The sequence below is a fragment of the Bubalus bubalis genome, chromosome 7 (assembly GCF_019923935.1).
Source record: "Bubalus bubalis isolate 160015118507 breed Murrah chromosome 7, NDDB_SH_1, whole genome shotgun sequence".
Classification (NCBI taxonomy): domain Eukaryota; kingdom Metazoa; phylum Chordata; class Mammalia; order Artiodactyla; family Bovidae; genus Bubalus; species Bubalus bubalis.
In genome coordinates, this window is record NC_059163.1 from 81,337,946 (window position 1) to 81,361,623 (window position 23,678).

Below are 23,678 nucleotides of genomic sequence, written 5' to 3' on the forward strand. Positions count from 1 at the left end.
GAAATTTGCAAATGGGCGCTCTTTATTCAGACTGAAAAGTAGGCAGAAGTCAAATTACTACACAGGGTAAGCCCATGACCTTATAGTGTCAGAATAGAAAGGAGTGGGGTATGGTGGAAATCAAGATGGCACAGTAGGAGGACGTGGAGCTTACCTCCCCCAACAAAAATATCACTTCTACATGTGAAAAAAATTTCATGGAAAACTAACTGGAAGCTGACAGAAGTACTCTTGTACCACCAGAGTTTCAATAAAGATCAATAATCAGGTAGGATAGGGGATAAATGGCATTGGGTTGATTCCTGTGTCTCTTGTGGAGATCTGTAAGGTAGAGAAGGCCCACATGGGTGGGCTCCCACATGGGGGAGAGAGCAGGTGGAGCCACAATCTGGGCATCCCAGTCCTAAGATCCTGCACAGAGGAGACAAGTTCCCTTGCCTGCTAAGAAATGCCCCGAGACAGACAGGGCTAGAGAAGCCTGGATTCTACTTGTAAGAGGTGCTCATGTGCTGGCTTGCAAACAATCAAGGCAGAGAGAGCCTTGCTCTGGTAGCTGCCACCCTGATACACTTACCAATCCAAAGGGGGCAAACATCCTAGCCCTGCTCCCTCCACGCTACAGCCTGGCATGAGATCCCATGAGATCTGGGCAAAGATCTGGTCTAGCCATGCAGAGACAGACGGGGGCGCCTGGGGAATGATCCAGGTGGAGCCAAGGGAGCCACTGTCAGTGCGCACACCTGGCGGTAGGTGGGGCCTCAGTGGTCAACATCAGGATATGCAGGAACACTGCCACAAAAGCACTTGGCAGCCAAGTGCTGAATCGCAGGCAGAGAGCCCCGGGAGAACACATCTAGTTGCAGAGAGACAGCTGGAGGGCCTGAGGTACTGTCTGAATGAGGTGATGATGGCCCCTGTGAGCATGCTCAGAAGTAGGCAGCAGTTCCACTCTCACGGGGAGCTCCCTGGGTCCTCCACTCCACACCACAGTTTAGCACTAGAACTGGTATAGACAGGTTCTGAGAGAAAGTGCCACAGAAGCAGCCCAGATCTTACACAGAACAGCTACAGTAGTTCCTGGAGCTACGAACAACCCCAGCCCCAGCCCTACTCTACTCAACACCATGCACTAACTAGATCTGGGACAAACACAGAAAGAGATGTGACCTTGGGCCACTTCTGAGCAGAACTGCAGACACCTACAGAGGTGGTGCACAGGCCCCCTCTGACTGCACAGGCCTCACTGCTTCAGCAATCACCTCCTCTGAGGCAGGACACCGAGCCTCATCACGCAAGGGCAATAGAACTCATCAGTCCCAAACTTCGCCACTTTTACTCCAACACCTGGGGAGCAGACCCTGGCCCTGACAGGGCAGAGAGGAAGCCTCGCTTCACGTCTAACACAGGCTCTAGACACTACAACAATATCCACACTCCCTATCAAGAGGTTAACAGCCAGCATATCCTGAGGAAAGGCGTGGCTGGCATACATACCAAAACCAGCCCTCATACCAAAAACATTAGACATCTACACAGAGACTCTCCCACATAAAAACAATGTTTCAAAACCACAGCAGATAACTGTTTTTCCTAAGTTCATAGAGACAGAGAAATTCAAGTAAAACGAAAACACAGAGGAACGACTCCAACTGAAAAGCCCAGAGAAATCCCCTGAGAACAAATGGAAGAGTTTATCAGCATACTAGACAACAAGATAAAAAAGAAAGTAATGAAAATGCTCACTGAATATAAAAAGATTGTTGATTGGAACACAGACTACTGTAAAAAGGAACTAAAAACTATAAAAATAAACCAATCAAAACTGACAGTTTAATTGCTAAGATAAAAGACGATCCAGAGACAGTGAACATCAGACTAAATGACACAAAAGAATGACTAAGTGATCTGGAAGGCAAAATAATGGAAATCACTCAATCAGAACATCAGAAAGGAAGACAAATGAATTGAAAGCAACATATAAGATCTATACAATAATATAAACTGTGTCAGTCTACACATAATAGACATTACAGAAGAAGAGAGAAGAGGATTGAAAGTGTATTTAAAGAAATTAAGAAATTCCCAAACCTAAAGAAGGAAACAGATATCCAGGTCCATGAAGCAGAGGGTCCCAAAAGAGATGTACCCAAACTTACTCAGGCCAAGATATATCATAATTAAAATGTTAATGGCAGCAAGAGCCAAGCAAAGAGTCAGTTACAAGGGCATCCCCATAAAGCTATCAGCTGATTTACCTGCAGAAACTGTGCAGACATAAAGGAGTGGCAAGATATACAAAGTCCTGAAAGGGCAAAATCTGCAATCTAGAACATTCTACTGGGAAAGATTATCATTTAGAATAGAAGGAGAGATAAAGAATTTCTCAGACAAGCAAAACTAAAAAGAATTCACCAATACTAAAACTATCTTAGAAGCACAAGCTGGAATCAAGATTGCCGAGAGAAATATCAATAACCTCAGATATGCAGATGACACCACCCTTATGGAAGAAAGTGAAGAGGAACCAAAAAGCCTCTTGATGAAAGTCAAAGAGGAGAGTGAAAAGGTTGGCTTAAAGCTCAATATGCAGAAAATGAAGATCATGGCATCCAGTCCCATCACTTCATGGCAAATAGAGGGAGAAACAGTGGAAACAGTGTCAGACTTTATTTTTGGGGGCTCCAAAATCACTGCAGATGGTGATTGCAGCCATGAAATTAAAAGATGCTTACTCCTTGGAAGGAAAGTTATGACCAACCTAGATAGCATATTCAAAAACAGAGACATTACTTTGCCAACAAAGGTCTGTCTAGTCAAGGCTATGGTTTTTCCAGTGGTCATGTATGGATGTGAGAGTTGGACTATAAAGAAAGCTGAGCACCGAAGAATTGATGCTTTTGAACAGTGGTGTTGGGGAAGACTCTTGAGAGTCCCTTGGACTGCAAGGAGATCCAACCAGTCCATCCTAAAGGAGATCAGTCCTGAGTGTTCATTGGAAGGACTGATGCTGAGGCTGAAACTCCAATACTTTGGCCACCTCGTGCGAAGAGTTGACTCACTGGAAAAGACCCCGATGCTGGGAGGGATTGGGGGCAGGAGGAGAAGGGGACGACAGAGGATGAGATGGCTGGATGGCATCACCGACTCGATGGACATGGGTTTGGGTAGGCTCTGGGAGTTGGTGATGGACAGGGAGGCCTGGCGTCCTGCGATTCATGGGTTCACAAAGAATCAGACACGACTGAGCAACTGAACTGAACCAAACTGAAAACTATCTTAAAAGAAACATTGAAGGGTTTTCTCTATATATAAGAAAAGCAAGAATCTATAGAAGAGGGAAAATCACAATATTAAAGACAAATACATAAAAGAAATGAAGATCAATTAAGCCAGTATATAGAAAAATATATATATATATAAATGATGATAACTGCAATTAACAATAACAGGATAAGCATGAAGATGTAAACCAGGACTTTAAAGTCACAAAATGTGGTGGAGGGAGTATAAAAATGTTGATCTTTTAGAACATGTTTAAACTTATATGTCTTAAAGAAAGTAGATATAATTACAGGTCAACATACTGGAAGTTCATGGTAACCACAAATCAAAAACATATAACAGATTCACAAAAAAACAAAAAGAAAGAAATTTAAGCATTTTACAAAAGAAAGTCATCAAAGTACAAAAGGAAAAATAAAAAGGAGAACGAAAAACTATGATTAAAATGGCAATAAGTACATACCTGTAAATAATTACTTGAACTATCAATGAACAAAATGCTCTGATCAAAAGACATAGAGAGGCAGACTGGATAAAAAATAAAAAAACAAGAGAAAGATGAATATTATATGGTATCAGGTACAGGTGGAATCTCAAAAACAATACAAATGAGTCTATATACAAAACAGAAACAGACTCAGAGACAGAACACAAATGTATGGTCACCAAAGGGGAGAGAAGAGAGTAGGAGGGACAAATATACTGCCTACAAGAGACTCACTTCAGGGTGAAAACCACTCACATACACTGAAAGTGAGAGGAACTGGACAAGAGAGTATAGCAGTAATCATAAAGACAAAATAGACTTTAAGACAAAGACCAGAGAGAAAAACAAAGACTCTATTATATAATGACAAAGAAATCTATACAAGAAAAGAATATTTTACTTATTAACACATGTGCTCCCAATATAAGAGAACCTAAATATGTAAAACAAATACTAACAGACATAAAGTGAGAAATGGACAATAATAGTAGGAGACTTTGACATCTCACTGACATGGGTGGACTGATCATCCAGACAGAAAATCAATATAACAGAGGTCCTAAATGATACAATAGATCAGTTAAGACTTAATTGATACCTGGAGAATCCCAGGGATGGGGGAGCCTGGTGGGCTGCCGTCTATGGGGTCGCACAGAGTCGGACACGACTGAAGTGACTCAGCAGCAGCAGCAGAGGATGCTACATCCAAAAAAAAAAAAAAAAAAAAGAGAGAATCAAAAACAAAAATAATAGATTCTTTTCAAGTGCATATGGATCTTTCTCTGGGATAGAGCACACAGTAGGTCACAAAATAAGCCTCAACAAATGTAAAGGAACAGAAATTACTTCAAACATCTTTTTTGATAACAACAGCATGAAATTAGAAATCAACCACAGGGACCAAAAAAAGGAAAAGAATGAACACATGCAGACTAAATAACATGCTACTACAAAAGCTATGGGTCAAAGATAAAATCAAAGATACCAGAAAATATCTTGAGACAAATGAAAACACAACCTTACTAAATTTATAGGATGCAAACAAAAGCAGTTCTAAATGGGAAGTTCACAGATAGAGGCCTTCCTCAAATTTAAAAACTTTTGCACAGCAAAGGAAACTATAAACAAAACAAAAAATAATCTGAGCAATGGAAGGATATGTGTAAATTATGTGACTGACAAGGGGTTAATATCTAACATACACAAACAGCCCATGCAACTTAATATGGAGAAAACAAACAATCCAATCAAAAAATGGGCAGAAAAATTATACTTAATGAAGTAAGTCAGAGAAAGAAAGATGAATATTTTATAGTATCGGGTACAGGTAAATCTAAAAAACAATACAAATGAGTCTTTATACAAAACAAACAAACTCAGAACACAAATGTATGGTCACCAAAGGGGAGAGAGGAGAGTGGGAGGGACAAATCAGGAGGACGGAATTAACAAACTACTACACAAGCTGGAATCAAGATTGCCGGGAGAAATATCAATAACCTCAGATATGCAGATGACACCACCCCTATGGCAGAAGGTGAAGAAGAACTAAAGAGCCTCTTGATGAAAGTGAAAGAGCAGAGTGAAAAAGTTGGCTTAAAACTCAGAATTCAGAAAACAAAGATCATGGCATCTGGTCCCATCACTTCATGGCAAATAGATGGGGAAACAGTGGAAACAGTGACAGACTTCATTTTGGGGGGGCTCCAAAATAACTGCAGATGGTGACTGCAGCCATGAAATTAAAAGACGCTTACTCCTTGGAAGGAAAGTTATGACCAACCTAGACAGCATATTCAAAAGCAGAGACATTACTTTGCCAACAAAGATCCGTCTAGTCAAGGCTATGGTTTTTCCTGTAGTCATGTATGGATGTGAGAGTTGGGCTGTGAAGAAAACTGAGTGCCGAAGAATTGATGCTTTTGAACAGTGGTGTTGGAGAAGACTCTTGAGAGTCCCTTGGACTGCAAGGAGATCCAATCAGTCCATTCTGAAGGAGATCAGCCCTGGGATTTCTCTGGAAGGAATGATGCTAAAGCTGAAACTCCAGTACTTTGGCCACCTCATGTGAAGAGTTGACTCATTGGAAAAGACTCTGATGCTGGTAGGGATTGGGGGCAGGAGGAGAAGGGGATGACAGAGGATGAGATGGCTGGATGGTATCACTGACTTGATGGACCTAAGTCTGAGTGAACTCCAGGAGTTGGTGATGGACAGGGAAGCCTGGCTTGCTGCGATTCATGGGGTCACAAAGAGTCGGACACAACTGAGCGACTGAACTGAACTGAACTGAAACATCAAGTGTACATGTATAGTGTATACATAGCATCCGTGCTGGCTCAGATGGTAAAGAGTCTGCCTGAAATGCAGGAGACCTGGGTTCCACACCTGGGTCAAGAAGATCCTTTGGAGAACAGAATGGCTATCCACTCCAGTATTCTTCCCTGGAGAATTCCATGAACAGAAGAGCCTGGCGTGCGGGCTACAGTCCATTGGGTCACAAAGAGTTAAACACAACTGAGCAATTAACACTATACATGAATAAAAAACAAAGATTTACTGTCTATCATAGGGAATTCTGTTCAAAAGCTCATAATAACCTATAATGGCTATAATAGGAAAAAAAACCTGACATCACTATGCTGTACACCTGAAGTTAACACAGTACTGTAAATCAATTACACATCAATAAAAGGTCTAAGAAAAACGGCACTGGTATACTGCTTATGATGAAACAACCTGTTCAGAGCAGTTCAGCTCAGTTCAGTCGCTCAGTTGTGTCCGACTCTGCGACCCCATGGACCGCAGCATGCCAGGACTCCCTGTCCATCACCAACTCCCAGAGTTTACCCAAACTCATGTCCATTGAGTCAGTGATGCCATCCAGCCATCTCATCCTCTGTCGTCCCCTTCTCCTCCTGCTCCCAATCCCTCCCAGCATCAGAGTCTTTTCAAATGAGTCAGCTCTTCGCATCAGATGGCCAAGTATTGGAGTTTCAGCTGCAGCATCAGTCCTTCCAATGAACACCCAGGACCAATCTCCTTTAGGATGGACTGGTTGGATCTCCTGGCAGTCCAAGGGACTCTCAAGAGTCTTCTCCAACACCACTGTTCAAAAGCATCAATTCTTCGGCGCTCAGCTTTCTTTATAGTCCAACTCTCACATCCATACATGACCACTGGAAAAACCATAACCTTGACTAGACGGACCTTTGTTGGCAAAGTAATATCTCTGCTTTTTAATATGCTGTCTAGGTTGGACATAACTTTCCTTCCAAGGAGTAAGCGTCTTTTAACTTCATGGCTGCAGTCACCATCTGCAGTGATTTTGGAGCCCAGAAAAATAAAGTTAGCCACTATTTCCACTGTTTCCCCATCTATTTGCCATGAAGTGATGGGACTGGATGCCATGATCTTCATTTTCTGCATATTGAGCTTTAAGCCAACTTTTTCACTCTGCTCTTTCACTTTCATCAAGACACTCTTTAGTTCCTCTTCACTTTCTGCCATAAGGGTGGTGTCAAATGCTTATCTGAGGTTATTGATATTTCACCTGGCAATCTTGATTCTAGCTGGTGCTTCCTCCAGCCCAGCGTTACTCATGATGTACTCTGCATATAACTGCCCCTGGTCGGTAGATGCCCAATATACTACTGGAGATCAGTGGAGAAATAACTCCAGAAAGAATGAAGGGATGGAGCCAAAGCAAAAACAACACCCAATTGTGGATGGGACTGGTGATAGAAGCAAGGTTCAATGCTGTAAAGAGCAATATTCCATAGGAACCTGGAATGTTAGATCCATGAATCAAGACAAATTGGAAGTGATCAAACAGGAGATGACAAGAGTGAACGTCGACATTCTAGAAATCAGCAAACTAAGATGGACTGGAATGGGTGAATTTAACTCAGATGACCATTATATCTACTACTGTGGGCAGGAATCCCTTAGAAGAAATGGAGTAGCCATCATAGTCAACAAAAGAGTCCAAAATGCAGTACATGGATGCAATTTCAAACACAACAGAATGATCTCTGTTCGTTTCCAAGGCAAACCATTCAATATCAGGGTAATTCAAGTCTATGCCCCAACCAGTAATGTTGAAGAAGCTGAAGTTGAACAGTTCTTTGAAGACCTACAAGACCTTCTAGAACTAACACCCAAAAAAAGATGTCATTTTCACTATAGGGGACTGGAATGCAAAAGAAGTCAAGAAACACCTGGAGTAAGAGGCAAATTTGGCCTTGGAGTACAGAATGAAGCAGGGCAAAGGCTAAAATAGAGTTCAGTCAAGAGAACACACTGGTCAGAGCAAACACCCTCTTCCAACAACACAAGACTCTACACATGGACATCACCAGATGGTTGGCACCAAAATCAGATTGATTATATTCTTTGCAGCCAAAGATGGAGAAGCTCTATATAGTCAGTAAAAATAAGACCGGGAGCTGAATGTGGCTCAGATCATGAAATCCTTAATGCCAAATTCAGACTTAAATTGAAGAAAGTGGAGAAAACCACTAGACCATTCAGGTATGACCTAAATCAAATCCCTTATGACTATACAGTGGAAGTGAGAAATAGATTTAAGGGACTAGATCTCATAGAGTGCATGATGAACTATGGACAGAACTTTGTGACATTGTACAGGAGACAGGAATCAAGACCATTCCCAAGAAAAAGAAATGCAAAAAAGCAAAATGGCTGTCTGGGGGAGGCCTTACAAATAGCTGTGAAAAGAAGAGAAGTGAAAAGCAAAGGAGAAAAGGAAAGATATAAGCATCTGAATGCAGAGTTCCAAAGAATAGCAAGGAGAGATAAGAAAGCCTTCCTTAGCAATCAATGCAAAGAAACAGAGGAAAACAACAGAATGGGAAAGACTACAGATCTCTTCAAGAAAATTGAAGATACCAAGGGAACGTTTCATGCAAAGATGGACTCAATAAAGGACAGAAATGGTAGGGACCCAACAGAAGCAGAAGATATTAAGAAAAGGTGGCAAGAATACACAGAAGAACTGTACCCAAAAAATCTTCACGAGCCAGACAATCATGATGGTGTGATCACTCACCTAGAGCCAGACATCCTGGAATGTGAAGTCAAGTGGGACTTAGGAAGCATTACTACAAACAAAGCTAGTGGGGGTGATGGAATTCCAGTTGAGCTATTTCAAATCCTGAAAGATGCTGCTGTGAAAGTGCTGCACTCTATATGTCAGCAAATTTGGAAAACTCAGCAGTGGCCATAGGACTGGAAAATGTCACTTTTCATTCCAATCCCAAAGAAAGGCAATGCCAAAGAATGCTCAAACTACCGAACAATTGCACTCATCTCACACGTAGTAAAGTAATCCTCAAAATTCTCCAAGCCAGGGTGAAAATATACTGCCTTGACATACTCCTTTCCCTATTTGGAACCAGTCTATTGTTCCATGTACACTTCTAACTGTTGCTTCCTGACTTGCATTCAGATATCTCAAGAGACAGGTCAGGTGGTCTGGTATTCCCATCTCTTTCAGAATTTTCCACAGTTTTTTGTGATTCACACAGTCAAAGGCTTTGGTATAGTCAATAAAGCAGAAGTAAATGTTTTTCTGGAACTCTCTTGCTTTTTGATGATCCAGTGGATGTGGGCAATTTGATCTCTGGTTCCTCCGCCTTTTCTAAAACTAGTTTGGACATCTGAAAGTTCACAGTTCACATACTGCTGAAGCCTGGCTTGGAGAATTTTGAGCATTACTTTGTTAGTGTGTGAGATGAGGGCAACTGTGCAGTAGTTTGAGCATTCTTTAGCCTTGCCTTTCTGTGATCACTGCCAAGTTTTCAAAACTTGCTGGCATATTGAGTGCAGCAGTTTCACAGGATCATCTTTTAGGATTTGAAAGAGCTCAACTGGAAATCCATCACCTCCACTAGCTTTGTATGTAGTGATGCGTCCTAAGGCCCACTTGACTTCACATTCCAGGAGGTCTGGCTCTAGGTGAGTGATCACACCATCGTGATTATCTGGGTCATGAAGATCTTTTTTGTTACGTTTCTTCTGTGTATTCTTGCCACCTCTTCTTAATGGCTTCTGCTTCTGTTAAGTCCATACCATTTCTGTCCTTTATTGTGCCCACCTTTGCATGAAATGTTCCCTTGGTATCTCTTATTTTCTTGGTATCTCTAATTTTCTAGTCTTTCCCATTCTGTTGTTTTCCTCTATGTCTTTGCACTGATCACCAAGAAGGCTTTCTTATCTCTCCTTGCTATTCTTTGGAACCCTGCACTCAAATGAGTACATCTTTCCTTTTCTCCCTTGCCTTTCCTTTCTCTTCTTTGTCAGCCCTTGTCTGAGGGCTCCTCAGACACCCCTTTTGCCTTTTTGCTTTCTTTCTCTTGGGAATGGCCTTGATTCCTGCCTTCTGTACAATGTCACGAACTTCCATCCATAGTTCTTCAGGCACTCTGTCTATCATATCTAATCCCTTGAATCTATTTCTCATTTCTACTGTATAATCATAAGGAATTTGACTTAGGTCATCTGAGCAATGATTATATGGTGGAAGTGAGAAATAGATTTAAAGGACTAGATCTCATAGACAGAGTGCCTGATAAACTATGGACGGAAGTTTGTGACATTGTACAGGAGACAGGGGGCAAGACAATCCCCAAGAAAAACAAACGAAAAATGGCTGTCTGAGGAGGCCTTACAAATAGCTGTGAAAAGAAGAGAAGCGAAAAACAAAGGAGAAAAGGAAAGATATACCCATTTGATTGGAGGAGGAAATGGCAACCCACTCCAGTGTCCTTGCCTGGAGAATCCCAGGGACGGGGAGAGGGGGGGGCCTGGTGTCCTTGCCTGGAGAATCCCAGGGACGGGGAGAGGGGGGGGCCTGGTGGGCTGCCGTCTATGGGGTCGCACAGAGTCGGATATGATTGAAGTGACTTAGCAGCAGCAGCATACCCATTTGAATGCAGAGCTCCAAAGAATAGCAAAGAGAGATAAGAAAGCCTTCCTAAGTGATCAGTGCAAATAGAGGAAAACAATAGAATGGGAAAGACTAGAGATGTCTTCAAGAAAATCAGAGATACCAAGGGAACATTTCATGCAAAAATGGGCTCGATAAAGGACAGAAATGGTACAGACCTAACAGAAGCAGAAGATATTAAGAAGAGGTGGCAAGAATACACAGAAGAACTGTACAAAAAAGATATTCATGACCCAGATAATCACAATGGTGTGATCACTCACCTAGAGTCAGACATCCTGGAATGTGAAGTCAGGTGGGCCTTAGGAAGCATCACTACAAACAAAGCTAGTGGAGGTGATGGAATTCCAATTGAGCTATTTCAAATCCTGAAAGATGATGCTGTGAAAGTGCTGCACCCAATATGGCAGCAAATTTGGAAAACTCAGCAGTGATCACAGGATCATTTCAAGGCAATGCCAAAAAATGCTCAAACTACCACACAATTGCACTAATCTCACACACTAGTAAAGTATGCTCAAAATTCTCCAAGCTAGGCTTCAGAAGTATGTGAACCGTGAACTTCCAGATGTTCAAGCTAGTTTTAGAAAAGGCAGAGGAACCAGAGATCAAATTGCCAACATCCACTGGATCATCAAAAAAGCAAGAGAGTTCCAGAAACACATCTATTTCTGCTTTATTGACTATGCCAAGGCCTCTGTCTGTGTGGATCCCAATATACTGTGGAAAATTCTGAAAGAGATGGGAATACCAGACCACCTGACCTGCCTCTTGAGAAATATGTATGCAAGTCAGGAAGCAACAGTTAGAACCGGACATGGAACAGACTGGTTCCAAATAGAAAAAGGAGTACGTCAAGGCTGTATATTGTCATCCTGCTTATTTCACTTGAGTACATCATGAGAAATGCTGGGCTGGATGAAGCACAAGCTGGAATCAAGATTGCCAGGAGAAATATCAATAACCTCAGATATGCAGATGACAACACCCTTATGGCAGAAAGTGAAGAGGAATGAAAGAGCCTCTTGATGAAAGTGAAAGAGAAGAGTGAAAAAGCTGGCTTAAAACTCAACATTCAGAAAACTAACATCATGGCATCTGGTCCCATCAGTTTATAGCAAATAGATGGGGAAACAGTGGAAACAGTGGCTGACTTTATTTTTTGGGGTTCCAAAATCAGTGCAGATGGTGACTGCAGCCTTGAAATCAAAAGATGCTTACTCCTTCGAAGGAAAGTTATGACCAACCCAGACAGCATATTAAGGAGACATTACTTTGCCAACAAAAGTCCATCTAGTCAAGGCTATGGTTTTTTAGTAGTTATGTATGGGTGTAAGAGTTGGCCTATAAAGAAAGCTGAGAGCCGAAAAATTGATGCTTTTGAACTGTGCTGTTGGAGAAGATTTTTGAGAGTCCCTTGGACTGCAAGGAGATCCAACCAGTCCATCCTAAAGGAGATCAGTCCTGGGTGTTCATGGAAGGACTGATGTTGAAGATGAAACTCCAATACTTTGGCCACCTGATGCGAAGAGCTGACATATCTGAAAAGACCTTGATGCTGGGAACGATTGAAGGCAGGAGGAGAAGGGGATGACAAAGGATGAGATGGTTAGATGGCATCACTGACTCAATGGACATGAATTTGGGTAAACTCTGGGAGCTGGTGATGGGCAAGGAGGCCTGGCATACTGCAGTCCATGGCATCACAAAGAGTCGGAAACAACTGAGCGATTGAACTAACTGAACTGATTTGAGCCACAGTCAGCTCCTGGTGTTGTTTTTGTTGACTGTATAGAGCTTCTCCATCTTTGGCTGAAAAAAATGTAATCAATCTGATTTCGGTATTGATCATCTGGTGATGTTCATGGGTAGAGTCTTCTCTTGTGTTGTTGGAAGAGGGTGTTTGCTATGACCAGTACCTTCTCTGGCAAAACTGTATTAGCCTTTGCCCTGCTTCATTCTCTACTCTAAGGCCAAATTTGCCTGCTACTCCAGGTATTTTATGTGTTCCTACTTTTGCATTCCAGTCCCCTATAGTGAAAAGGACATCTTTTTTGGGTATTAGTTCTAGAAGTTCTGGTAGGTCTTCAAAGAACCATTCAACTTCAGCTTTTCAGCATTACTGGTCAGGCATAGACTTGGATTACTGTGATATTTAATGGTTTGCCTTAAAAACGAACAGAGATCATTCTGTCGTTCTTGAGATTGCATCCAAGTACTACTTTTTGGACTCTTTTGTTGACTGTGATGGCTACTCTATTTCTTCTAAAGGATTCTTGCCCGCAGTAATAGATATCATGGTTATCTCTGTTAAATTCACCCATTCCAGTCCATTTTAGTTCATTAATTCCTAAAATGTCGACGTTCACTATTGCCATCTCCTGTTTGCTACTGCTGCTACTGCTAAGTCGCTTCAGTTTTGTCCAACTCTGTGCGACCCCAAAGACGGCAGCCCACCAGGCTCCTCTGTGCATGGGATTCTCCAGGCAAGAACAGTGGAGTGGGTTGCCATTTCCTCCTCCAATGCATGAAAGTAAAAATTCAAAGTGAAGTCACTCAGTCGTGTCCGACTCTTAGCAACCCCATGGACTGCAGCCTACCAGGCTCCTCCGTCCATGGGATTTTCCAGGCATGAGTACTGGAGTGGGCTGCCATTGCCTTCTCCTGTTTGACCACTTCCAATTTGCCTTGATTCATGGACCTGACATTCCAGGTTCCTATGCAGTAGTGCTCTTTACAGCACCAGACCTTGCTTCCATCACCAGTCACATCCACAACTAGGTGGTGTTGTTGCTTTGGCCCTGTCTCTTCATTCTTTCTGGAGTTATTTCTCCACTGATCTCTAGTAGCATATTGGGCCCCTACTGACCTGGGGAGTTTCTCTTTCAGTATCCTATCTTTTTGCCTTTTCATACTGTTCATGCGGTTCTCAAGGCAAGAATACTGAAGTGGTTTGCCATTCCCTTCTCTAGTGGACCATGTTTTGTCAGAACTCTCCACCATGACCTGTCAGTCTTGGGTGGCCCTACAGGGCATGGCTTGTAGTTTCATTGAGTTAGACAAGGCTGTGGTCCATGTGATCAGATTGGTTAGTTTCCTGTGATTGTTTTTTTCAGTCTGTCTGCCCTCTGATGGAAAAGGATAAGAGGCTTATGGAAGGTTTCTGGTGGGAGAGACTGACTGAGGGGGAAACTGGGTCCTGTTCTGATGGGCGGGGCTGTGCTCAGTAAATCTTTAATCCAATATTCCCTTGATGGATGGAGCTATGTTCCCTCCCTGCTATTTACCTGGGGCCAAACTATGGTGGAGGTAATGAAGATGACGGTGATGTCAAATGGGAAAGTAGAAGAGTAGAAGAAACAAACAGGTTCTCAGAGTATTACAATCAATACAATAAATGTAAAATCAAAGAGTTAGGATGATACTGATATGAAGAAAAGTTAGCTCAGGCACAGAGGAAGCAAGCAGGCCTGTTGAAGAGGTGGCAGCGCTGAGCCGGCTCCCAAAGGCTGAGTGCATGTCAGGCAGGACGGGCATGGTGTGAGGGGTGCGGTTTCCCAGCAGAGGAAAGAAGGTATGCAAAGAGAGACGCGATGGCTGACAGCACCCTGTGAAGGAAGAGTAAAAGGGGGTGCGGGAGAGGTAAGGAATTTGGACTTTATGCTGGCAGCAATAGGGTATCACTGAATGTTAACAGGGAAGGACAAGACGCAGTCAAATTTGCATTTCATAAAGATATTCTCTGCACAAATTAGATTCTGGAAGACCAGAGAGGGGAAAATCATTTAGGAGAGTATTGCAGTTATCTAGGTGGAAAATGGTAATTATCTGGGAATAAAAAGGAAGGGAAAACATATTTAAGTGATGTTAAGGAGTTAAAACTGTATTGATTTGTTGAGAAAATGGAAAGCCAAGGATAAAGGAGAGGAAGAGCTTTAGAATGATTCCAAGGATGATGGCACCATTCACTGATACAGGACCTGCAAGAGAGAACAAGGCTGAGTGGAATGTTAAGGTTCTTTCCAGCTTGTGGGGTCTGAGGCACCAATTGAACTTGCAAACAGAGCAACTTGGTAAGGAATAGGTACCTGGCAGGAGACAGATCTGGGCTGTATCTTAAAATTTTAATCCCACAGATGGAAACTGAAGACATGGGAATGGCAAAAACAAAGAGATCCTAAGATGCAACTTCAAAATATAAAATGTTGGTTGAGGAAGAGTTGCCCATGAAAGAGCCTGAAAAGGACATTTAGAGAAGAGGAATATGAAGAAAGAATAAAGTCAAGAGAAGAAAAGGAGAAATTTCAAAAAGGGAGGAGTCCATGGTCTAGAATGCTATAATGACATAAAATAAGGGCCAAGGCAAGTGTATTGGATTTGGCAGCAAAATAACTCATCAACGAGCTTAGTGAGTAGTTTTGGTGGAGGGGTGGATATGAAAGCTGCACTGCAGTAGACTGAGGCTCTAATCAAAGGTAAGAAGATGGAGATGGCACAGATCACTTTTCCAAGAAGACTGGCTATGAGGGGGAAGGAAAAAGACGGAGCAGGTTATAGAAATGCCAATAGAATCCAGGGAGACTTGTTTTCATTTCTTAAGATGAGAGAAACTCGATTATCATAATGTGAAGGAGAAAAGATACCACCTCAGCCAAATAAATATAAAATGAAGACATACAGATAGGAAAAAAAATCTTTGCAGGTACCAAATTATTCTAATTTCAAGCTATGCTTTCTCTTGACAGAAAGTGTATGTGTTCATCATTCTATCTCTGTAATTTAGCCCAGCGCCTTGGTCATAATGAGAATTCAAATATATATTGAATGAATAGGTGGGTGAAGAATTTATAGAAGTAAATAAAGTAGTAACAGGTAATACTGAAAATAAGAACACATAAATTGAGAGGATTATGGCTTGCTGTTTTATTTTTTATTTTGGGGTATACAAAAGTCTTGCCAGGCAGGGCATGATTCCTCTGAAACTAGAGACCATGCATGTGTAATAGCACTTGGGACAGCAAAGGAAGTATTTTATTGGCAACATGTATCGATTGGATAGAGAATGTAAACAAACCAGGAGGGGGCTCCAAACTTTGAGGGAAATAGAGGAAATAACTGACTGAGGTTCTCGTCAAGCTGAGAACTGATGGTATGAGGAAAATGAAGGAGCCGATCAGATGAAAATCTGTGAACACAGAGTGGCATGTTGAATTTCACAGGAGGAAAATCTCTAGTAGTGACAAATCACAGGTTGTAGCCCTGGGTGTAGGATAAAGTGTAGCAAAGCAAAAGGTTATTAGAGATTAGGAGATTAAAGCACTGTGAGGCCAGAGTGACAAGTGTCTTATCCACATGGACTTTGAGCTCACCCAGGATGATGGCAAGACACAGCGGGACAATAAGAAGATGGTGAGCCCAGTGCCATGAATCTCCATGATAGATGGTAGATAACAATGATAAACGGGGACAGACAGTAGATAACGATAGATGGATTAGATGGTAGATAATGATGATGAAGTAGGCTAGAAGCTGACAGCCAAATGGAAATGGCCTCAAAGGAAAAGATTTCCTTAAAGGAGAAGGAAATGGCAACCCACTCCACTCTTCTTGCCTGGATAAGTCATGGACAGAGGAGCCTGACAGGCTGTAGTCCATGGGGTTACATGCCTGAGCACACATGCATGAGGGTAGAGGGAGATGGGTTGGTAGCAATAAACTGGTAGAACTAAAAAAGAAAAAAAAATGTCGAAACATAATAGATGTGGGAATGGGGAGCTAAGATAATGCAAACCCATCTTCCTGTGACTGTGGTATGAGTGGCATAGGAAATGAGCAACCTCTCACTCAAACTGCTGGAGGGAGACTCATTATTTGGGTGAACAGACCCAGATTAAAAAAGATAAGGCAGAGACTTCCCTGATGGTCCAGGGGTTAAGATTTCATGCTCCCAATGCAGGGACCCTGGGTTTGATCCCTGGTCAGGGAACTAGATCCCACACACCACAACTAAAGACCTCGAGTGCCACAACCAATGATCCAGCATGCTGCAATGAAGACCCGGCACAGCCAGATACATAAATATAAAAAAAAAGGTAATGATAAGGCAGAAGACGCAGTCATAAATCCTTCATGCAACATCATTCAACCAACACATGTGGATCCTATAAAATGGCTGCCTTGCTAACAAACACATGAAAAGATGCTCAACATCACTCATTATCAGAGAAATGCAAATCAAAACCACAATGAGGTACCGTCTCATGTCGGTCAGAATGGCTGCTATCAAAAAGTCTATAAACAATAAATGCTGGAGAGGGTGCAGAGAAAAAGGAACCCTCTTACACTGTTGGTGGGAATGCAAACTAGTACAGCCACTATGGAGAACAGTGTGGAGATTCCTTAAAAAACTGAAAATAGAACTGCCTTATGACCCAGCAATCCCACTGCTGGGCATTCACACTGAGGAAACCAGAATTGAAAGAGACACGTGTACCCCAATGTTCATCGCAGCACTGTTTATAATAGTCAGGACATGGAAGCAACCTAGATGTCCATTGGCAGATGAATGGATAAGAAAGCTGTGGTACATATTCACAATGGAATATTACTCAGCTATTAAAAAGAATCAGCATTTGAATCAGTTCTAATGAGGTGTATGAAACTGGAGCCTATTTTACATAGCAAAGTAAGTCAGAAAGAAAAACACCAATACAGTATACTAACACATATATGTGGAATTTAGAAAGATGGTAACGATGACCTTGTATGCGAGACAGCAAAAGAGACATAGATGTAAAGAACAGTCTTTTGGACTCTGGGAGAAGGCGAGGGTGGGATGGTTTGAGAGAATACCACTGAAACATGTATATTACCATATGTGAAACAGATCTCCAGTCCAGGTTCGATGCATGATACAGGGTGCTCAGGGCTGGTGCACTGGGATGACCCAGAGGGATGGGATGGGGAGGGAGGTGGGAGGGGGATTCAGGATGGGGAATGCATGTACACCTATGGCTGATTCATGTCAATGTATAGCAAAACCACCACAATACTGTAAAGTAATTAGCCTCCAATTAAAATTTTTAAAAATGGCTGCCTTGTTGTTAATGACAATTAGCAGGGTGCACTCACCATTATTTGGTAGATACGTCCTTGTACACTGCTGTAACTCTATAGCCTTCTTTGGAAGAAAATGAGCCAGCAATATCATGCACAAAATCCTAAAACATAATTTAAAAGGTCTTAGTATTTCTAAAGTTTAGAGGCTTATGGTTAAAACAGAATGAAGCAAACTCTGTAGGCAAACTTCAGAATTCTCCCTCGTTCCCCATTCACTGCTAGGGACTGGACAGTAGCCTTAAGACTTTACTCTTGCTCCTTACATCTGTCCCTCAAGTCCTCTTACAGGGCCCTCAGAGAGACCACTACCTTTCTCTGACTTGAAAAAGTTAAATAACTTGGCACTGAAAAGCAGGGTTCAGAAATTCTGAAAATGCTATTTCCCATAAGTGATATATATTTTTAAAAATAGAAAAACTTTCCCTTCAGCTTTACAACAGGCTAAAAGGGTTTCTGTGATCTCTAGAAAGCCATTCCTTGTAAGTGAGCCTGAAGCATCATACGGTCCCTCATCATGATATCGCTCTCTGTACTTCATGATGATACAAATGATGGTCAGGCGTCAACTCCTTTTGTCTCTTATGAGCTATGTTGAGGCTCCTGGAAGGTCACTGCACTTGAGAGATGTGGACTCACCTGACCCAGTCTCTGTGGTTCAGGACATGTTTCCTGGAGCACGCAGTGACCAAGTTGTGACCTGAAGCAACAGAAAGCAGGCACATTCACAAGACTGAGGACTGCAAGAAGTTCGATATACTAAATCTCAGAGTACACAGTAAGGAATGACAGGAGACCCAAGATATAAGAAGGGGCATGAGAAACCACGTTAAGGAATGTGATTTGTACTTGGAGGAATGGGACAGGGATGAACAGGAGCTTCTGCTGATTTCTACTACTTCCACACAACTCAGTGGCTGACGTGGACTGTGGAGTCCATATAGAGAGTACAACTCTCATATAGAGAGTACAACTCTACCTCTATAGCATCATTACCACCTGTCCCCCACCCCCAACCAAGCACATCTAACCCACCCAGTTTCCCAAGCTGCAGGAGCAGGACCCTAAATCTTCTAGTATTATCAAAGAAGAAAATAAAGGACTGAGTCAGCCCTCAGCTGACTGGCCCAACTGTATCATCAGTATGAGAAGTCTGTAAAGGGAAACTGGCCATTGGTTCTGTATGACCTTTTCTAGATGGGGGTCTGGGTAAGCGGTAAGAAATGGGAGATAACAGAGTTTGGAAGCTGCAGAAAAATGTGTGATGTTAAAAATTCAATCTAATCATGTTTTTTTAAATATTGCTTCTGTTTAATATTTTGCTTTTTTGGGCCATGAAGCATGTGGGATCTTAGCTCCCTGACCAGGAATCGAACTTGCACCCCCTGCATTGGAAGGCAAAGTCTTAACCACTGGACTTCCAGAGAAGTCCCAATCTAATCATTTTTTTAAATGTCAATGATTCCACACTATAGAGATAACAGGGATTCCTAACTGATTTTAAATTAGGTTACTGCTACTGACAAATGGAAGATGAAAGTTTAACATGGCCATTTGTTAGCAGGTCTGCATGAGTCCCAGTGCTATTTGCCCTCATCTAATCTTATTCTGCTCTTCCTGGGAAGCTCAAGGTAGCCATGAGATAAAGGCCAGTGTTAGGTGAACAATGGTAAGAAGCCATTCTAGTTTCTTCCTCCCCACCTTCCGGAGTCAGGCACTTTTATTTCAGTCGCTGCGAGATCACAGAGAGGCAAGCTGTATTTCCAAAGGGAGCTAAAGCATTATGCTGATCTTAACAGGCGAATCCAAGTCCTATCTGGTCCCAAGTTAATCACTAGTACGTGTCAAAAACTACCTAAATAAACACACTTTCAGTGACTTTCTAACAGACAGTAGAAAATCAAAGATTTTCTTAACCAAATATCAAGGATTTTCTTAACCAAATATAGTGGTTTGAGTATGGGGAAAGTAAACACAGGAATGGTTTTAGTTAATGGCATAGCTGACATCTGGCTTTTGTTTTTTCTGCACATGGCAGATGTCTAAAGATTCTTTCACTTATGGGAGTTTTCATGACATCCATCCATGTTTCTACCTCTTGAAATTTTTCTCAGTGGCCTACCAGCATTTAAGACCAAAACAAAAATGTAATGGGTCCCTACTGTGTGTCATGCCCTGTACCAGGTGCCACGATATTTACCCAAAGTCCTGGAAACCCAAAAACACAATGCAAAAGGACATATTAGAAAAATAAATAAACTTCCAGTCTCCATATCCTATTAACATCAACTTGCAGCTGTATTTGATCATGAAGTCTTACATTACTTACAAGGTAATTGCTATTATAAAAATGGGATAGGTCATTAATAGTCTCATTTTCCAAAACCCATTTGATATATGCTCTAAATTATGCTACATCCAACAAAGTGTGCACTTTGAACTTGCAAACAAAAAAACTATCTTCATACAGTATGCATTCTAACTCTTGAAATAAATGTACCTGCAAGTCATAGTTTAAGATAGAATACATATGCTTATCATGTTTATTGCAGTTGAATTTCAGAAGGGGAGCTAAGAAATTTATAGAAACTAGAAGGTTTGGCATTAATGAAGTCAAGTGGCCTCTTGAACTTTAAACTTCCACATCACAATATGAAGCTGGTTCTAAGATAAGAAATATAATAAATTCTCTCCTAAGGATGGACCTGAATCTCTGATTGCTCAGAGGCTGAATTAACCAGAGACCATGGCGTTTGATGGTACTTGGAAGGTAGACAGAAATGAGAACTATGAAAAGTTCATGGAAAAAATGGGTAAGTGCTTAATACTTTAACAGCTTGTTCTTCTGTTTTTCACAGACATCTTTAACTCCTTCTAAACCTCAAGTCTTAGGCAATGGCACCTGTTGTGCTGGTGAGGATCAAGAATCGGTGCTGGTTCAGAGTAGGGAAAACCACATTCTCACTTCTTACATTAGAAAGAATACACTCTCACCAGTGGAAGAAAAGATTCTTGGGCACTATTCTCTAAAACACAAAAACATCCAGATATGTTTCATTTATGTTAACTGGTGACTGAAAATTGAATAGTTTTTTGTTTGTTTAGAAAGTAAAATATGGCAGAGCATAGTGATAACTTTCATACTTTAAAATATTAAATTCTAGGGGATGGAAAAGCAAAGGCCATATAATAGAGCAATGAAAACAAATGAGACTTAATTCTCTTCCTCTGACTTGCAGAGCTTTTGGAATGATCTCATGACAGCATGTAGTTTCTACAAAAGTTTTAATTTAACAGATTTTAATATCTACACCACTACTCTGGCAGCCCATACACTGAACACTTTGGGCAAAAAGATTTGTCATTCCCTAAAAATAAAAATCTGCATCAATTATATCCTGTAGTTTAGGAATTCCAAGTTCACATTTATGGAATTTGTAGATTCTTATAATAATGAATTTGACCGTAATATTTGCTAATTTTCTCATTTCTATGATAGAAACACCACAAAAAGCAAAGAGAATTATGAAATTCAAAATTTTAAAGCCATGGAAAACAAAGGGACATTAAAAAAGAAAGTGTACCATACATGTGGAATTAAAGTAGTATATATCCTTATAAATATATAAATGTACTTTCTTAATCCTTCATTTGATATCCCTGGAATTTGACTTACTTAACATTGAAACAAAAATATTTATAATTTTTTTAAAAATTACTCAAAGATTCTACAATTCTATGCTTCATTTAATTTTTTTCAGTTTTAGAAAAATAGTTTAATATGATTGAGCTTGAACTTTTTCTACAGAAGCAATCTGAATGCTCTTGAGCAAAGGCAATATGATCAGGTATTCCTCTTCACCCACAAAATATTAACTGGTTAATTAACTAGTTAAAACAGAACTTGGAAAAGTAGCACTTTCCATGGCATTTTGACTTTATTTCCTCCATTCTCTTTGTCTTTGCAGGTATTAATGTGGTGAAAAGGAAGCTTGCAGCTCATGATAATTTGAAACTGATAATTACACAAGAAGGAAATAAATTCACAGTCAAAGAATCAAGCACTTTTCGAAGCATTGAAATTATTTTTGAGCTTGGTGTCACTTTTAATTACAGCCTCGCAGATGGAACTGAACTCAGTGTAAGAAATTTTTTATAAGCAAAGCATTCCTGATTTTTCTACATACTGCAAAAATAATCTCTGTTTTCTTCCACTGGATCGGTTAATGAATGTAGGTCTCCTTCATTTACTGAAGCAGTCAGTGGAGTTTATCCATATTAAACATCATACAAGTTAGCAGAGTATTTAAAAATGTTTTGATTTTCATATGTTATCTATTAAAGAACCTGGATTAAACAACAATTAGAAAAATATCCTTTGAATGACTGAGTATACACCTATTCATAAAGAAAATGTCAGTGTTTTCAACATATCTGACAGCAATAAAAGCTTCTAGAGCTATCTAACTTAACTAAAATAGACGTGTAATTGAAATGATAAAATAAGTGAATAAATTAGTGAATGAATGTGTGACCAAATAGAAAGGTCCAATGTTACAATGTAGGTCACTGGGAATTCATTTTACTATTTAAGATCTAAAATTTTAAGATATAAAACGGGGTCACATTTTTCAACTGATTTTTAAAAAAATGTTTCCACTTAGAACTTTTCAGGTTAAATTAAACATGTTTGCAATGACAATTAAGCTGTCAACTATTTTATCAATTATGGCTGTTTCATCTGTTACCACAATTACATAAGTTAAAACAAGTACAAGCTTGTTAACTTCTCTGTTAAACTAATATGAACCATGATTAAACTTAGAACACTCTTTTTAATGTGAAAGACTTAGTAAAGAGAAGTCCCGATTATCTGCCTTACAATTCGGCATGAAACTACAGAGCCAGATGGTTACCAGCATGTACTCTAGAGCCCCGGTAATCTAGGTGCAAGCTTGGCTTTGTGACTTTAATTACTGTATTTCAGTTTTTTCATCTGTGCAACGGAGATAAACATATCTACTTCATAGGGTTACAGTGAAGTTTGAAGAAGTAGATCTGTAGGCCTCTGAACAGTGCCTGACACGTGTAAGACCCTTAAAAATGGTTTTTTTATTATTATTTTGAAATCTTATACAGGGGGCGTGGGCCCTGGAGGGAGATAAACTTGTCGGAAAATTTAAACGGTTGGACAATGGAAATGAACTAAATACTGTCCGAGAAATTATAGGTGGCGAGATGGTCCAGGTGAGTTATTTTCCAAAGACAAAAATAATTACATAGCAGTGATTTTTATCTGGGGGGTTGCTGAGTAAAATCATCAATAAACAGACTATTACTTTTCTCATAAATCTTTCTGAGTTTTAAAATATAGGTATTTTCTGATGCCTATTTGAAGAGAACTTACATACATCAACACATTGAGCCTATTTTAACTGAAAATGTGACTACAAACCAAAACATATTTTTAAATGAATGTCTCCTCTATCTGTATAAAATGTGACTATCAAGTACAAGAAAAAAAATACATTTTGAAGCTAAATACTACTAATATTTTTCTTAATTGAGCCTCTAATCTTAATGTCAAATTCTTCTATGTTTATGAACACCTTTCAGACTTACACTTATGAAGGTGTGGAAGCCAAGAGGATTTTCAAAAAGGAATGAGCACTGTTCCTGGAGCATTTCCCAGAACACAGATTAGATGGAAAATCTATATGGAACCAGAAATGCTTTCCTCTCCTCATCTGGTTTAAGTTGCTGATTGATTAGATCTTTTATAAGCATTGGTCAATGGCTTATATTTCCAGTCTCACCAAAGAA

General features: G+C 40.6%; 1 protein-coding gene and 1 long non-coding RNA gene across 12 annotated transcripts in view; one reads left to right on the forward strand and one right to left on the reverse strand.

Moving 5' to 3' along the window:
* LOC102415178 overlaps positions 1–23,678 on the reverse strand; it is a 110,666-nt gene that overhangs the window by 68,346 nt on the left and 18,642 nt on the right. For 5 of the 11 annotated variants that reach the window (XR_006552375.1, XR_006552372.1, XR_006552371.1 and 2 more), the window contains 4 exons: positions 18,495–18,555; positions 17,871–17,959; positions 4,368–4,468; positions 3,746–3,810 (listed from right to left, as the gene is read on the reverse strand). The exons of 2 other annotated variants lie outside the window; for them this stretch is intronic. This is a non-coding gene — a long non-coding RNA (uncharacterized LOC102415178). The remainder of the gene's footprint in view (positions 1–3,745; positions 3,811–4,367; positions 4,469–17,870; positions 17,960–18,494; positions 18,556–23,678) is intronic. 4 more of the 11 variants (XR_006552377.1, XR_006552376.1, XR_006552378.1 and 1 more) reach the window with 1 other exon arrangement.
* Positions 20,602–23,606, forward strand: FABP2 (fatty acid binding protein 2). Its single transcript, XM_006067659.3, has 4 exons — positions 20,602–20,668; positions 21,824–21,996; positions 22,995–23,102; positions 23,472–23,606. Exons 1-4 carry the CDS (start codon positions 20,602–20,604, stop codon positions 23,520–23,522), a joined length of 399 nt encoding a protein of 132 aa, XP_006067721.1. The 3' UTR covers positions 23,523–23,606.

Coding starts and splice junctions, on each gene's coding strand:
- FABP2 (XM_006067659.3), top strand. CDS start 20,602: ATGGCGTTTGATGGTACTTGGAAGGTAGACAGAAATGAGAACTATGAA. Junction 20,669..21,823: donor AAAGTTCATGGAAAAAATGG/GTAAGTGCTTAA, acceptor TTGTCTTTGCAG/GTATTAATGTGGTGAAAAGG. Junction 23,103..23,471: donor TAGGTGGCGAGATGGTCCAG/GTGAGTTATTTT, acceptor AACACCTTTCAG/ACTTACACTTATGAAGGTGT.